Genomic DNA, 14,803 nt, shown 5'->3' with positions numbered 1-14,803 from the left:
ATAGGGCTGGATAGCTCTGTTGGTCGAGCACTGGTACATTAAGCCTGAGGTCGTTTATCAGTCCTGTTGCAAGTACATTTTTCTCTATTCAAACCCAAATCATTTAAAATTTACCCCGCCAGTTTCCCTTGTGGTTTATCACATGAAACAAAATACTTAAAGTACATTTTCCCCTTCTTAATACTTTATACTTTAAAACAACTTTAACTTTTAAACTGTACACACTAATGCAAGTTCTAGTTGCTTTTTCAATTGTTTCACTACAGGATTATGGCAGGCACGGCCAAAGATACACCCGACAGGCAACACGTAAGTTTTTTAATGCCGGTAGATGGCGCTATTCACGAGCCTTGAAGTGTGCCATCAGATGTTCAGGCTACAACGAACAATGCTTTACTGTGCGAAGGAAACATGCACTTTTGGGGTCCCAACATTTAATAAAGCCGTAGCCTTGCATAGTCTTATAATATATACAAATTAATCATGAACAATTAAGTTTTCTAACACCTTATTAAGACACTGGACACCTTTGGTAATTGTCAAAGACCAGTCTTCTCACTTGGTGTATCTCAACATATGCACAAAATAACAATCCTGTGAAAATTTAAACTCAATCGGTCGTTGAAGTTGCAAGATAATAATGGTCAGATGCTTGATGTCGAGACCCCAAAATCAAATTCTGAGGTATCAAATTCAAATAGGGAGCCGTTTCTCACAATGTTTTATACTATCAACAGCTCTCCATTGATCGTTACCAAGTAAATTTTGATGCTAACCGTGATTACCAGTAGTGTCCAGTTCCTTTTAGAGACCAAACTTCTGCCTTATCTTCACCATACCCTTGACTGATGCCCTAATTCAATTTAATTGACATCGAGACATCTGGAAAAACACTAAACATTTGGTTTGATTTTATTAAATGTGGATAGTCAACATGCATGTAAGTGTCAATTCATGACATGCCCTTTACTTTGACCCCTTCTTACCAAGAGGGCTGTCTGGGAATCTTATGGACACCCTTTAAAAAAAAATTGACACGCTGTTTTATCTGTCATTTATATGTGAATGAATTGTAAGTGAACAATTTGGACACCCAGTTTTAAAATTTCCAGCTTATGTTGACACCCTTCAACCAAATCCTAGCTAAAACCTCATCCTAAATGTAATATAAAAACTAGACAAATGTGATTTTGGTTCTAGCATTGTTGACCTGCCAGACGTTCAGTTCTTCATACGCGTCCAGAGCCTCCTCAAATTGGTCATTAGTGAAGCCCTTAGCGAGGCACGACTGTCTGGCATCGGCGAATTTGACGCTCTGCCGGCCGGACACCATCTCACGAATGATACTGAACACAACATCTTCAGAGCGTTGTTTCCTGTGGAAAGGAGAAAGACAAGAAGATGCATAAGTCTTGTAGTGGTCTAGTGGGTGAAGACATCCGAGACCTTAAATCTAGAGGTCATGGGTTCAGTGGCCTGTGGAAATTTTGCTGCAGGACGCGGAAAACACTGAGTAAAGGCGCTTTAAAACACACAGAAGTGCAGGGGTAAAACCAAAATATGAGACAAATCATTGGAAAGATGTTTTAAAAGTGCAACATAATGATCCACACAAATATGCCTTGAAATTGTGTGGTTTTCCTTCTACCTTGTAAACTAACGCGGTCCGCCATTAAGTAGGACCAATTTTTTGACTCCACAAAGCGCCCAATCCTTTAGCATAAAGCGAGACCTACCTTCCAGTCGTCTCTTGATGGCCATGGAGCGATTCTTTAGACATCTCCATCAGTCTCATGGCTTCATTCACGTCTTCCTTCTCAACAACATCAACCAATCTCAAACGAGCCTGGAAAAAAAATTGAAAAAAAAATTGGAAGAAAAACGATAAGCTAAGCACAAACAATTTTACTTCCCGCTAAGTAACTTGACCATCAGCCAAACACTTTGAAGGGAAAGGCTTCAGCTAAAAGCAACAAGGGTGATTTTTCTTTCATCATGTTCTTGCAACTTTGATGACCAGTTGAGCCCAAATAATTTTCACAGGTTTGTTATTGTATGCATGTGTTTAGAGACACCAAGTGAGGATACCGGTCTTGACAATTAGCAAATGTGCACCAAGGCTGGAAAATAGTCTTGGACAATTACCAAAAGTATACCCTGCCTTTAACTGATCAGTCGATTAAAAAACTTTCAAACAGCACTCCAACAAAACTACATGACAGAAACAGCAACAAAATTGTAGAACTCACAAGAGCAGTGGACAGCCGAAGAATTGCAAGTAGTGTCCTCGCTGACGTGAACGTCGTATCCTTACTCCCTCGTGCCTCTTTGCGCATTTCCACATATGCTCCGGTGATGTAGTCGGTCAAACTCTCAGGGATCACTGGAATCTTTGTCTGACAGAGAGCAATGTAACGTCTGCACAAAGGAAACAATTTAGCAAATATTAAGTTCATGAGAAGTTAACCCTCCTACTATTGGTACCATTTTTAACCTGATTGACAACCTCTTAGAACTATTCAATTGCATAGGTTGTGTACCACGGTACAACTTTGAACAGAACTATATGTGCATAAGTCTGTGTGGATATCACCACACGATATCACTGTGCAGGCTGGCGTAGTTTATCCATCTTTAAAAACTACAGTGGATGATATTGAAGAGTCAGACAGTAGGAGGGCTAACAACTGTCTACATGCATTTACCATATTGCAGGCTGTGATCAAAACCATAGTGAAAAACAATGAATGGACGGACAGTATGAACGTCGACTGTGTACCGTTTAGAGTCATTTGCCAAATTCTATCTTATTGCAGGCTTACAATGAATGGACTGACTGTAGGAGGGTTTTGATTAAACACAAATTGTTTTAATCCACTGAACTTACCGCATGAGGTTCATGTTGAGAGGAGTAAACTGCATCGGGGGTTGGGTGCTGTGCTGATGTACATAGGTAATATGCTGAGCGAGTCTGTACATACAAAAGAAATAAAATTAAGACCAATATTAACAAATCACTCCATGGCAGTGAAGTTAATAACGAGAATTCACCTTGATCTACTGAGCAAAAGTCCTGGCTGATTTCCAATCTCCCAAGTAGTACTTAATAAGCAGGATAGTTCTTTTTTTTAGAATTACTTTTAGAAATCTACTCTGCGTCAGTAGAATAAGTATCAAGACAAGTTCAAAAAGATTAAAAGAACGTTAACACAGAATTGGTAAGAAACAAAAATCAGGAAGATCACAGATTAGTGCTGGGCGAATAGTGAAATTTTGATATTCGGATACATATTTCTTTTTTTGCCGCTAGAGGGCGCTGTTCGTTGTGAATGAGATCTTATGGGCGGATTGATATTAGTTTTAGACAGTGTCACTCGGTTCATTCATAAAAATAAGCACTGGTGGATCAAACCAGGCTAGATTTGAGAATTGTTGGTTCTGAAAAGAACAGGTAGTTAAGAAAACAACGTTTCGATCAGTATGCTCTGATACTCCTGAAGATGATCAGAGCATACTGATCGAAACGTTAAGTTGTCAGCCACTGGTTCTTTTCAGAACCACCACTACTCAAACAAAGATTTACAAATGGTGCTACCACAAACCTAGACTGAACAAAGTGCTTCCCAAGATCTGCAGAAAAAAAACAAATTCTGCAGGAACCTCAAGCGGGGTTCGAACCCCACAACTCTTTAATGGTGGAGTAACTAACCTGAGATCATTTTCTCTGTCCGGTCTGTCCTGAATGAGCCAGAGCAGATCGAAACGTGACAGCAGAGCGGCAGGCAGCTGGATGTTGTGCTCAATGGATTTCTTGGGGTTGTATCTTCCGTAGGCCGGGTTAGCAGCGGCCAGGATGGACACCCGAGCATTCAATGATGTCATTATTCCAGCCTGTTGACAAAGAAAAAATCCAAAACATCTTCAGAAACTTGAGAGCTTAGAATTGAGCAGCTCGGTTGATTGTCTGTGCAAGGAAATTTGACCAAACAGCATCTATCCCAAGGGACTTGCACTGGCTACCAATTAAGACAAGAACTCAATACAAGATCATGCTGCTCTTCTACCGATGTCTAAATTCCTGTTGTCCAGCATACTTGACCAACCTTCCATAAAACATCTCATGACTTATGCTCCAGTTCGGACAATATTCTGCATTATTCATTCCTAGACACAAACACAGTTGCAGTAACCGCGCCTTTTCTGTATGCTACAGGTCACTAAGAGTAGCAAGTCATGGGGCGATAGGTAATTTTCCCATGCTGGATCCACACTCTGGAATGACTTGCCTATTCAGATCCGCAATATTGCTAATCTCAATACTTTCAAGTTAAGTTGAAAACCACACTGTTTAATCATGCCTATGTGTAACTGGTCTATTTGTCTTATTTTCCCTGCTGTGTGTGGTTCCCCCTCCTGAGCACCTTGAGCACCTCATTTTGGTGGATTTTGGAGCCCTATAAATATTCTGTATTATTATTATTATTATTATTATTATTATTATTATTATTATTGCTGTGCCCAGGATATGAAACAGTCTTCCTAACATCAGATAATCTCCTACAATACAGATTTTTAAATCTCACCCATTTACAACAGCTTACTGTACAGCCCCATGAGCAATGATCATTGGAATATGGCGCCATATAAATGTTACAACTGATTGACTGATTGATTCATAAGTTGGACTGACCTTTGCGATTGAGATGGTCTGCTGCTCCATGACCTCGTGGATGGCTGTACGATCCGTCTCGTTCATCTTATCAAACTCGTCGATACAGCAGACGCCTTGGTCTGCAAGCACCAGGGCCCCGCCCTCCAGGACCATCTCATTAGTGATGGGATCCTTCATGACGGCGGCGGTGAGGCCGACGCCCGAGGAGCCACGCCCTGTTGTGTACTGACCTGAAAATTGGTTTCAAAACAGAATTGTAGAGATCGAGGCTAACGGCAAAAGTTTTTCCCCATCCACCATTAAAGACTGGAATGTTTTGCCCAACAATGTCACATCAAGCAAATGACTTGACAAATTTAAGGAAAATCTCACCAAATATCTCAAAAATAAAGCCATCCAATCCATGCATTGTGGTATGAAATTAAACAGAATTCTGAGGCATATATATATATATATGATGTTTTCTGATTTTATGAGTCGGATCACCGCATCATCGTTTCACATAATTCCATAACCAAATAAAAAAACCTTTTTAACTAGATTATAAAAACCTAAAGCCAAGTGCACCCATGAAATCAGATGGCCGATTTCAATATGGGGCAGTGTAGATGTAAACAATGAAAACATGGTTCATAAACGCAATAATTTTGGCTCTTACTTCTTGGCGCCAGTCTGTCAATGAATCCCAAGAGCTGAGATTTGGCCACACCAGGGTCACCCATCAGACAAATATTGATGGTTCCTGAATAAAATAAAAACATAAAATAAAACATGCAGAGTCAGCTAATGAATCTTGGAGGCATAATACAGGGTTTGAATTTGGGATTTTTTTTACTGGACCACAAATGTTTGTAAAATTTACCAGAATCAAAATGAGAGAAAAAAAAAAAACAGATTCCTGACAAAATGCATTTCAATACAGTAAGACATCTAGGTAGTTTTCAGACTTAAAGCCAACATTTGAACATAATTTTGTCAACATAGGAATAAAGTAAAATTTGTATGGATTTTGTACAATTTCTGTTGTATATTTTGGATCTCATGCCAAATGGAGTTTATTAATCAGGAGTGGTCTCCATAGTAACCAATTGGCAAAAAGAAACATTTATTTCTTGATTTTGCTTCCTTACCTCTGATTTTCATTCCTTTAGGGTTGCGATTGACTCCACCAACAAGCAAGAGCAATAGAGCTTTCTTCACATCTTCATGGCCATAGATCTCTGGTGCAATTGAAGACGCCAGCTTCTCGTAGAAATCCTCCTCTGTAGTAAAGAAAAAATTACAGTCAAGTGTCTTGCTCAAGAACACAGGTGTCATGATCGGGACTCAAAACCTACACTTTGCTAAACCAATTGGCCATTGTACTCTACGAACCAGTGCTGCTATAAACTAAAAGATAATAATAATAACAAATTCTTATATATAGCGCATTTCACAATAACCGTCTCAATGCACTTTACATTAGTGCCCTGGTCATTGGGGCAATAACATTCCTTTAATGCGTTTCTCACCTCCGAGGCGCTCCGATGGCTTTTTCATTCACAATATCAACCTCTACCCTCGCAGGTACCCATTTATACCCCTGGGTGAAGACAAGCAATTTTAGTAAAGTATCTTGCTCAAGGACCCACAATCCGGTGTTTTAACCACTAGAACTTGAGTTTGATGCTCTTAACCACTCGGCCATGACACTACCATGAATTTTGGTACTGAGTTTTTTTAAATGAACTAATTCAATGTTAAATTTTCCTCCATACTCACCAGCAATTTGTTGTATTTCTTCCTCAGTTAGTTCCTTTAAGCTCATCTCTTCTTCTGCCGACTTGTTCATCTTCATAATGCTCTAAACAAACAAGAAAGAAAGAAAAAAAGTGCAGAGTGACAACTTCATCCAGTGTTCGACCTTAACGGTGGTCCGCTGGCCAAATGCCAGTGGAAACAGCGGCGGACCAGCTGAAACACCTTGCCAAGTGGTCCGGCTGAGTTAAGGGCAGCCCCTGTTAATCTAGTATAACGATGAATAGTTAACTATACTTTGAGAAGTGCTGGAAAGCAGTTTCGGAACAATGACTAAAAAATATGTTTGGCCTAAAGGCAGGCTACATTTTGTACAAAATTTACCCAAAAATAATTCACAACATCCTAAACAGTTACTTCCAAAGAATACAACGTAAAAGAAGGAAAATTACAGAAAAACACTGAAAATCCAGGATTTGTCTATGAAAATTGTTGCCCACCATTTGCTAGGAATATTGTCAGTGTATACTTAATGAACTAACAGGGTTGTAATGTATTTATTTATCACTTACATGAGCTTCCATGTATGTCTCTGACAGTAGTCCTTGGGACATCTGCCTGAACCCAACCCTCAACATGGGAAGAAATATCTGGTCATAAGTTAAGATCAATAATACAAGTCTTTTCTTCTTTTCTGGACACCTTTGGTAATTGTAAAAGACCAGTCTTCTCACTTGGTGTATCTCAACATATGCACAAAACAACAAACCTGTGAAAATTTGAACTCAATTGGTCATCGAAGTTGCATGATAATAATGGAAGAAAAAACACCCTTGTCCCACAAAGTTGTGTGCTTTCAGATGCTTGATTTCGGGACCTCAAAATCTAATTCCGAGGTCTCGAAATCAAATTCATATATTTTAGTGGAAAATTACTTATTTCTCGAAAACTACGTTACTTCAGAAGCCGTTTCTCACAATGTTTTATACTACCAACAGCTCTCCATTGCTCGTTACCAAGTAAGTTTTTATGACAATAATTATTTTGAGTAATTACCAATAGTGTCCACTGCCTTTAATTCTGATCAAGCCTTTTGAATGAGGCTCAACTACTTTAACCTTTAAACAGTCTGACCATTCTTACTGTGGTTTTGAGTGATAGATAAACTATGTCAGCCTGCAATATGATACCATGTGGTAAATGCCTCTATCATGTGGTAAATGCCAGTACACAGTCAACCCTCCTACTGTCTAACCATTAATAAATGCACTATGCCAGCCCACAATACGATCCAATGTAGCAAATGCATCTACACAAAACAGTCAACCCCCAACTGTCTGCCCCAATCAAAACCATCCACCATATTTTCAAATGATGGATAAACTTTGACAGCAACCAACTTCACCAATCATCAGTTGCAGACAAAAAGGATACCCCAGTGACTCCGATGTGATCCCCAGGCTGGCTGCAGCGTGTGGTTTCACCCCTGGAGTAGATGGTCATACTCCGGGGGATGTGACCGACCGGAACCTGGTCGCTGTGCTCCTGAATCTTGATCTCCTGAAACTTGATGAACTTTGACCCACGGGTCTGAAGATAGAGACGGCCTCCGGATCTGGAAAACGAAATCAAACAAACATTCAAGTCCGAGTCCTACTCAATTTAAGATACAACATTAATTCAGCCTAAAGCCCGGTTCATACTTCCTGCGAATGCAAAGCGAATTTGACGTGAATTTGACGTCACAACCTCCTTTTGCAACAATATTCGCAAGTGAGTTGAACTGCTGTGAATTATTCGTTGCGAATTTGTGACGTCAACATTTGCATCGCACTCGCATTCGCAGGAAGTATGAACCAGGCTTTAGATTGTGTGAATGCAACATATGGTGAACATGATGAGTTACAAATATTTATGTGGTGAATGCATTATACAGTACTACACAAGCCCTCATAATAACCATAGGCACCCACAGTAATTGCCATGATGCCCTATGCTTTTGCTGTGGCGCCCTTTGCAAAGTTCTGATACAAGATGAAAATTTGTGCTGTGCCCCTTCAAGAACGCATTTCAAGGCCTGCAGTACACAGCCAACCCTCCTACTCTCTGACCATTCAATTTCATCCACTGTGGTTTTGAATGACAATGTCAGCCTACATCAATACGATATCATGCATCTACATAGCAAACACAGAGTTCTTTGCACAGTTGTCCCACCATACACAACCCATGCAGTTGAATGGTTCCATAGGTATGGTACCAATAGTAGGAGGTTTTTTTATGTTGTATGTAAGTACTTACTTGTTAGCTTGGCAGGCCTGGCTAGGGCACATCAACAGTGGCATGAATGTTGGTGAACCAATCTAAAACAAAAATTGATCATGACAACAAAATTAATCAAAGATACATCATTACAAAATCCATATGAACCAAGCTACATTATGCACCAAAATTGAAGCCATTACAAAAATGGCGGGTTTATTTTTTTAATGTGGGCCCCTTCTATATACCCTCCATGTGGCAACCTCTAGTGTCAATCACCCACCCCGAAACATACTGGGGACTTACTGGTTGATAGGTTTCAGCACCGCACTGGTCGCATGTGTACGTTGCCACGGTCATCATGGGCTTGACTTCCGTACAGCGAGTCACGATGCCGCGAACAGCCACCAACTTGCCAATCTTCTCCGCTTTGACATCGCGGATAGACAGCGGCTTCTGTGTGCTTGGTGTCTTGAAGTAGATCTCACTGAAATTACAATTTTAGAAGGTGCGAGTTTACTGTCTACTCAAGTGGGTTTTGTGGGAGTTGGCCGTGATGGGCATCTTGATAGAGTATTTCATAAGGTACAGAGGGCGTTTCTCCTTTGTCAAGACATTTAATTCTGAAGTGGCAGAGAGATCAAGAACAAAATCCGGACGGATCGCAAGCCTGAAAAGCATAAAATGGATTTAAAGGGTGATTACAACCCAAATTTCTAAATACCAGAGATTTCTAAACAGAAAAAATACTTCAGACAAATACTTACAATCTGCGGATCAGCTCCGGTGGGAATTGATTCCTTGGGTCTCGCACCTCACCGGGGTTCGGACCTCGGAGTCGTTGCTCCATCAACAGTCGGTGCTCAATGTAAACATCCAACGCATCTTTCTGTATGACCTAAAAACACAAAAACAGATACTCTTCATCAATGATGCAAAAAGTACCAAGGGGTTGATTTCACAAAGAGTTAGGACTAGTCCTAACTTAGGACTAGTCCTAGGAGTCAAACAAATTGCATGTGTGGTCCTAAGTTAGGATGAGTAACTGGTCCTAACTTGAGACAAGACTAGTCCTAACTCTTTGTGAAATCCGCCCCAGATCCTTTAAAGTAGAGTACGTCCTTCGCAACAGTCGCAGCCACAGCTGTAGCTGCCAATTCCAATAAGGCCGCTTTTTCAACTGAATTTTAAAAGTCTGAAACTTCTCAAGTCTGAGCATCAAAACACTGACTAGTCCCACTGACTAGTCCCACAATCTGCAAAAAAAAAGGCTTTACAAATTGTTTTAATTACCTCTTTTTCTCTGTAGTCTGGGAGTAGATCATAGACAGCATCGGCAAAGAGATTAGTGTAACGTCGAGCATTCTCAATGATGGACTCCGCTAAATCAGGATCAATCTCGTTTACATCATCTAAATCTATCGTCAAGGCAACCTGCTCACGATGTGCAATAGCTACCTACATTTGGGAAAAAAGGGGTAATATTTCTCAGTGTTCACGAGTCATACAGCAGTGATCTGTATAATGAAATAACACAGTGTTCCAAGGTTTTGCAAACATTAGGGGCCCAATGCCAATTTTGTGCAATGTCGAGGCCTCTATGCTTCATTTTGAAAGGGCAAAGGCACCAAGGCATTTCTTCTTTGGTAAAGTGCACCCTATGAGAACATTCTTAATTTCTACCTTCATGAGCATTTTAAGGGCACCAAAGCAATGATTAAGGGACGTGGAGGCAATTGCCTTTGTTGCCTCTGTGATGTTGTCTGCCGCTATTATGAAGTTTTGTATTAAGTCAATTGAGGTATTTAGATTGCCTGAAAAACGCCTCTTAAAGACACTGTCAAAGACCAGTCTTCTCGCTTGGTGTATCTCAACATGCATAAAATAACAAACCTGTGAAAATTTGAGCTCAATTGGTCGTCGAAGTTGCGAGAAAATAATGAACGAAAAAACACCCTTGTCACACGAAGTTGTGTGCATTCAGATGCTTGATTTCGGGACCTCAAATTCTAAATCTGACGTCTCAAAATCAAATTTTATGAAAATTACTTCTTTCTCGAAAACTATGTCAGAGGGAGCCGTTTCTCACAATGTTTTATACCATCAACCTCCCCATTACTCGTCACCAAGTAAGGTTTTATGCAAATAATTATTTCGAGTAATTACCAATAGTGTCCACTGCTTTTAATATTTCTTAAAAGCACTCTTATTTTAGTAAAATTCAGAGACTTGGTCACAGGCCAAGCAGTAAAACAGAAAAAGGTGAAATAGTGCAACCAACGGCAGGTTTCTATAATCTGCTAAAAGTTTCGGTAATTTCAAGCTACTTTAGGTAATTTAGCAGGACCAGAGAAGCAATAGTTGAACTAGCTGGCTTACAAAACATTCCAATACTTTCTAAGCTGAGGCGAGAGAGTCGCTGAAACAAAATATGAAATTTATGCAAATACTAAGACTGAGCGTACTCCTAGAAATATAAGATTTAGTCTGCTATTGTCTCTCACTTAACTTAGTGGAGACGATAGCAAAACGAACCTCATAGAACGATGAGGTTTGTTTCGCTATCGTCTCCACTAAGAGACGATAGCCGAACGAACCTCAGAGTTCTAGGAGTAGACTGAGTCTGAGCGTATTTTGTACAAAACAAATTTATTGCTAGTTTTTTAACAACTCCAATCTTTACCCTCGTCTTACCAGTTGCCTTGCGTACTTGAAATTCTTGGAACCCTCATCATCTTGTTGAACAAAGTCTGTGAGGAAACCTCTGCATTTCTCTATAAAATAAAATAAGAATGGAATAATTATTTTTACCTACTTAGTTAGGCCTACTATGCCGAATTCAAACTGTGATTAATTCCGTGGCCGAGTTTACAAAGTTTTGAAGAGCTGGAAAGGTAAAGCTGTAAACTTTCTGTTTCCTATAAATAAATCCTGCCACCACTTTTTCACTCATTATTTGCAGAAAGGTATCTCATGTCAAATTGACTTTGAGTAAATTAGATACTATTTTGCTTCATAACAAATGAAAAAGTGGTGGCAGGATACAGAAACTTTTTCGTTTTTATATTAAACAAAATAGCCTTTGACAATAATTAAAGTTTGTGACTCAACTTGTTTCGAAGTATAAAGCAACGATGAAACAATAACTTTTTGAGAAAGGCTATTTATTTTATTTGAAAAACAAAATAATGAATAAACCAAAATAGACATGGCATATCTAAAGAATAAATCATGTTTCAACAAATGTACTTATCAAAAATGAAATGAACAAGATTACAGACTATTAACAAAAACAATCCAGGTAAACAATACATTTAAAGGAACAGTGAGGACAACACGACTGTTGAACTTGAAGGTCATGAGTTTTTAAACTTTTGAAAAAAACAACCAATAACAAAATTCCTTTACGTTTTGGGGCCCTAAATGAGGGGTAAATAACCATTCTTACATACCTTTCTCGGCTACATAGTCCTTGGCAGGCATCTTGGTTTAAAAAAAGACAAACCTTACAAGGAAAAGTGGAATATTCAGAGCACAAGTAAGACAATTTTCAGGATTCTGAACTGTCGTTCGCTAGCTGCACACAACTTTGCTGTCAACAAAACAAACGTGGCGCGAAACGTAGTCACGTGGTAAATTAAATGCCCGACCCGCGAGATCGCTGGTAAACATTGTTACGTGAATCAGATACCGAGTGAGATCGCGGGTACCAGTATTTCACTTGGCATTGTGAAAAGAAAGTCTTGTTTGCGGTCCTCTGCTTGCTATTTTTTTGTTTAATGGTATTATTATGTGGAGTTCTATACCTCCCATTAATCGTAAAATGTTGTCCTACACACTGTTTGCTGCCGAACTTAGTGTGTCTATGAATCCCAATAAAAGTCACTGACAAATTATTTTTGTGTTTTCATGGAAACTGCATCAATAATGGGAGGGGGAGCACAGGTCAGTTAGGGGTTGAAGGGGGGGGGGAGAAATTGCACCACTTGTTCTATGCATTTTGGTTGAAGAGATGCAAGGTGCATTTTGAAAACAAAATAATAATCCAACTCTTTGAATTCTTTCGTACAATTAATAGATACGGAAACAAATAACTCTGAGCTTCCATCAATTTTATTTCACTTTCTGACTGAAGTTCTAATGAATGAACTTCACCTACGACAACAACTGATTCAGTAACAGATCTTAATACCACACTGGCCAATAACTTAAGTCCACACTTTCAAATAAATAATATAATTATTTGGTCTCTGAATTTATTTTACAGTATTTATATATGACAGTCAGCTCAACACCCTCCAAAAACACCTAGCATGTCATGTTTCCTTAGGTCTTACAAAACAAACTCGAGTTCTGCATGGCCCTAAGTTATCAGAGTGTGTGTTCGAATCCCAGTCATGACATTTGCAGGCCTCCAAATAACCCACAGCACGCACAGCGATTTCCATAGACCTTTTTCGCAAATACACATTGTGCAAGTGCCAACAATTGACTGAGGTGCATACTGGTCTAGCTAGGGATCGAACTTGATCACTCACTAGACCAGCATGCATCTCATTCCTTGCCGAAAAGGTCTATGCTGCCCTGTTGTTTTGTCTGTGGTGGGCCTCTGCAAGGTTCCAATGCAAAGTTAGATTTTTCCCCCAAGTGTCGCCCTTACCAGAGGAAAATTGCTGCAAGAGCCTATTTCAAGGCCTGTATTTATGTGTCTGAATGTGGGATCGAATCCCAGTCATGACATTTGCAGTCCTTGAAATAGCCTACGACACCCACACCCCTACAGCAATTGTTGTGGTGCCCTGTGCTTTTGAAGTGGTGTCCTTTGCAAGGTTCCAACGCAAAATTACAAAGGAAAATTGTTATGCCCCTTCAAGAGCGAAGTTATTTGTAAATCTGTGAACTTTTAAAATTTGTTTTTTTTCTGTTCCGAAAGGGTCCAATGGCTTTAACTCCTAACTGGAGATAGTAATAATCCTAGTGTTTCATGAAATCGGCATAAAAATATTACATTTTCATATCACACAAATTAGCTCAGTAAGTTTCTGTGTAATAGATTACAGTTTTTAAGGAGCCTGTTGTATCTATAACAAGACATTTATTGACTTTGGGCAATTGGCATTGCCCAAATAATTTTTGAAAGTTTAAAAATCACACAACTGTTTTGCACAATTGCAATTCATAAGTATAATATGAAATTGATAAGATAAGAAATAAAAATGTGAGTTACGATGACATATAAATTTCAATTACATAGACAATTATTATTCTGTTTTAGTTTTAAAATGTCAAATAGAATACAAACAAGCACATGATCCCCTTTGTAAAGATCACATCATGTTATAGGTTTTCTCGGTAAATTTCGGTAAATGAGCAGCCAATTTAACCACCAAGCTATTCTATTTCGCACAAAATCGAATGCTACTGAAAAGGGTCATTCGATTTCGTTTTGTGATTAGTCAAATGTAATGTTGCGTCATTCGATTTAACAAAATAATCATTCAATTTAACAATTCATCAAAGCAGCATTCAAATTCACAGACGCTTCTTGAGGCGTGTTTGTCACGAAAAAGAATGACGATACGCTTAATTGAACAGAGTGCTAAAGGAATTTGACTCGACTCAAAACGAAATTGAATAGCCGAATTCTGAATTTGAAACGCAGTAACAACTAGAGCGGCAAAACAGCTTTAATTCGAACGCATGAAAATGAAATTGGCTTCTCATTTGCCGAATTTGACCGAGAAAACCTATATAAAAACAAATTAATGTCAGTTGTTGGTTACACAAAAAAAAACCAATTATTCGTTTCAATATTTCCTGATAGAGGGTAGAGATTCCCAATATGAATTACTTGCAATGGCTGGTACTGCATACACCTTAGGGGTTGAGTACTCAAGGTTTTTAAGTGCTAAACAATTACTTTATATTAGTAGTAGTATTATTAATTTTGAGACTAGCTGACTCTGAACTGATGCTAAAAAAAGAAGCTAGGTACCCGGATCAAATTTCACTAAACATATGCGCATGTATGTGTCCAAGTTTTGTTTACAAGCATACCGATGGGTGCTACCTGTGCAGTTTGTTGCGCAGATTAGTGTACATGGTGATTGTGCGAGTTGTGGAAAGTTTGTC

General features: G+C 39.1%; 1 protein-coding gene across 1 annotated transcript; it reads right to left on the bottom strand.

Moving 5' to 3' along the window:
• Nucleotides 1–729: 729 nt before the first annotated feature.
• LOC117299017 (DNA replication licensing factor mcm7-B-like) lies at nt 730–12,280 on the bottom strand. The gene is made up of 17 exons (XM_033782437.1): nt 12,124–12,280; nt 11,366–11,445; nt 9,965–10,129; nt 9,439–9,569; nt 8,978–9,158; nt 8,711–8,772; nt 7,844–8,024; nt 6,982–7,059; nt 6,434–6,515; nt 5,803–5,934; nt 5,331–5,414; nt 4,691–4,902; nt 3,710–3,891; nt 2,888–2,971; nt 2,250–2,418; nt 1,737–1,846; nt 730–1,376 (listed from the first exon to the last, which is right to left on the bottom strand). The coding sequence occupies exons 1-17, from the start codon at nt 12,152–12,154 to the stop codon at nt 1,175–1,177; spliced, it is 2,166 nt and encodes a 721-aa protein (XP_033638328.1). The 5' UTR covers nt 12,155–12,280; the 3' UTR covers nt 730–1,174.
• Between the last annotated feature and the right edge of the window lie 2,523 nt (nt 12,281–14,803).

This window comes from Asterias rubens, chromosome 13, assembly GCF_902459465.1.
Source record: "Asterias rubens chromosome 13, eAstRub1.3, whole genome shotgun sequence".
Taxonomy (NCBI): Eukaryota; Metazoa; Echinodermata; class Asteroidea; order Forcipulatida; family Asteriidae; genus Asterias; species Asterias rubens.
The sequence above is the reverse complement of the archived record's forward strand: the minus strand, read 5'-3'. Positions and strand labels throughout refer to the sequence as shown.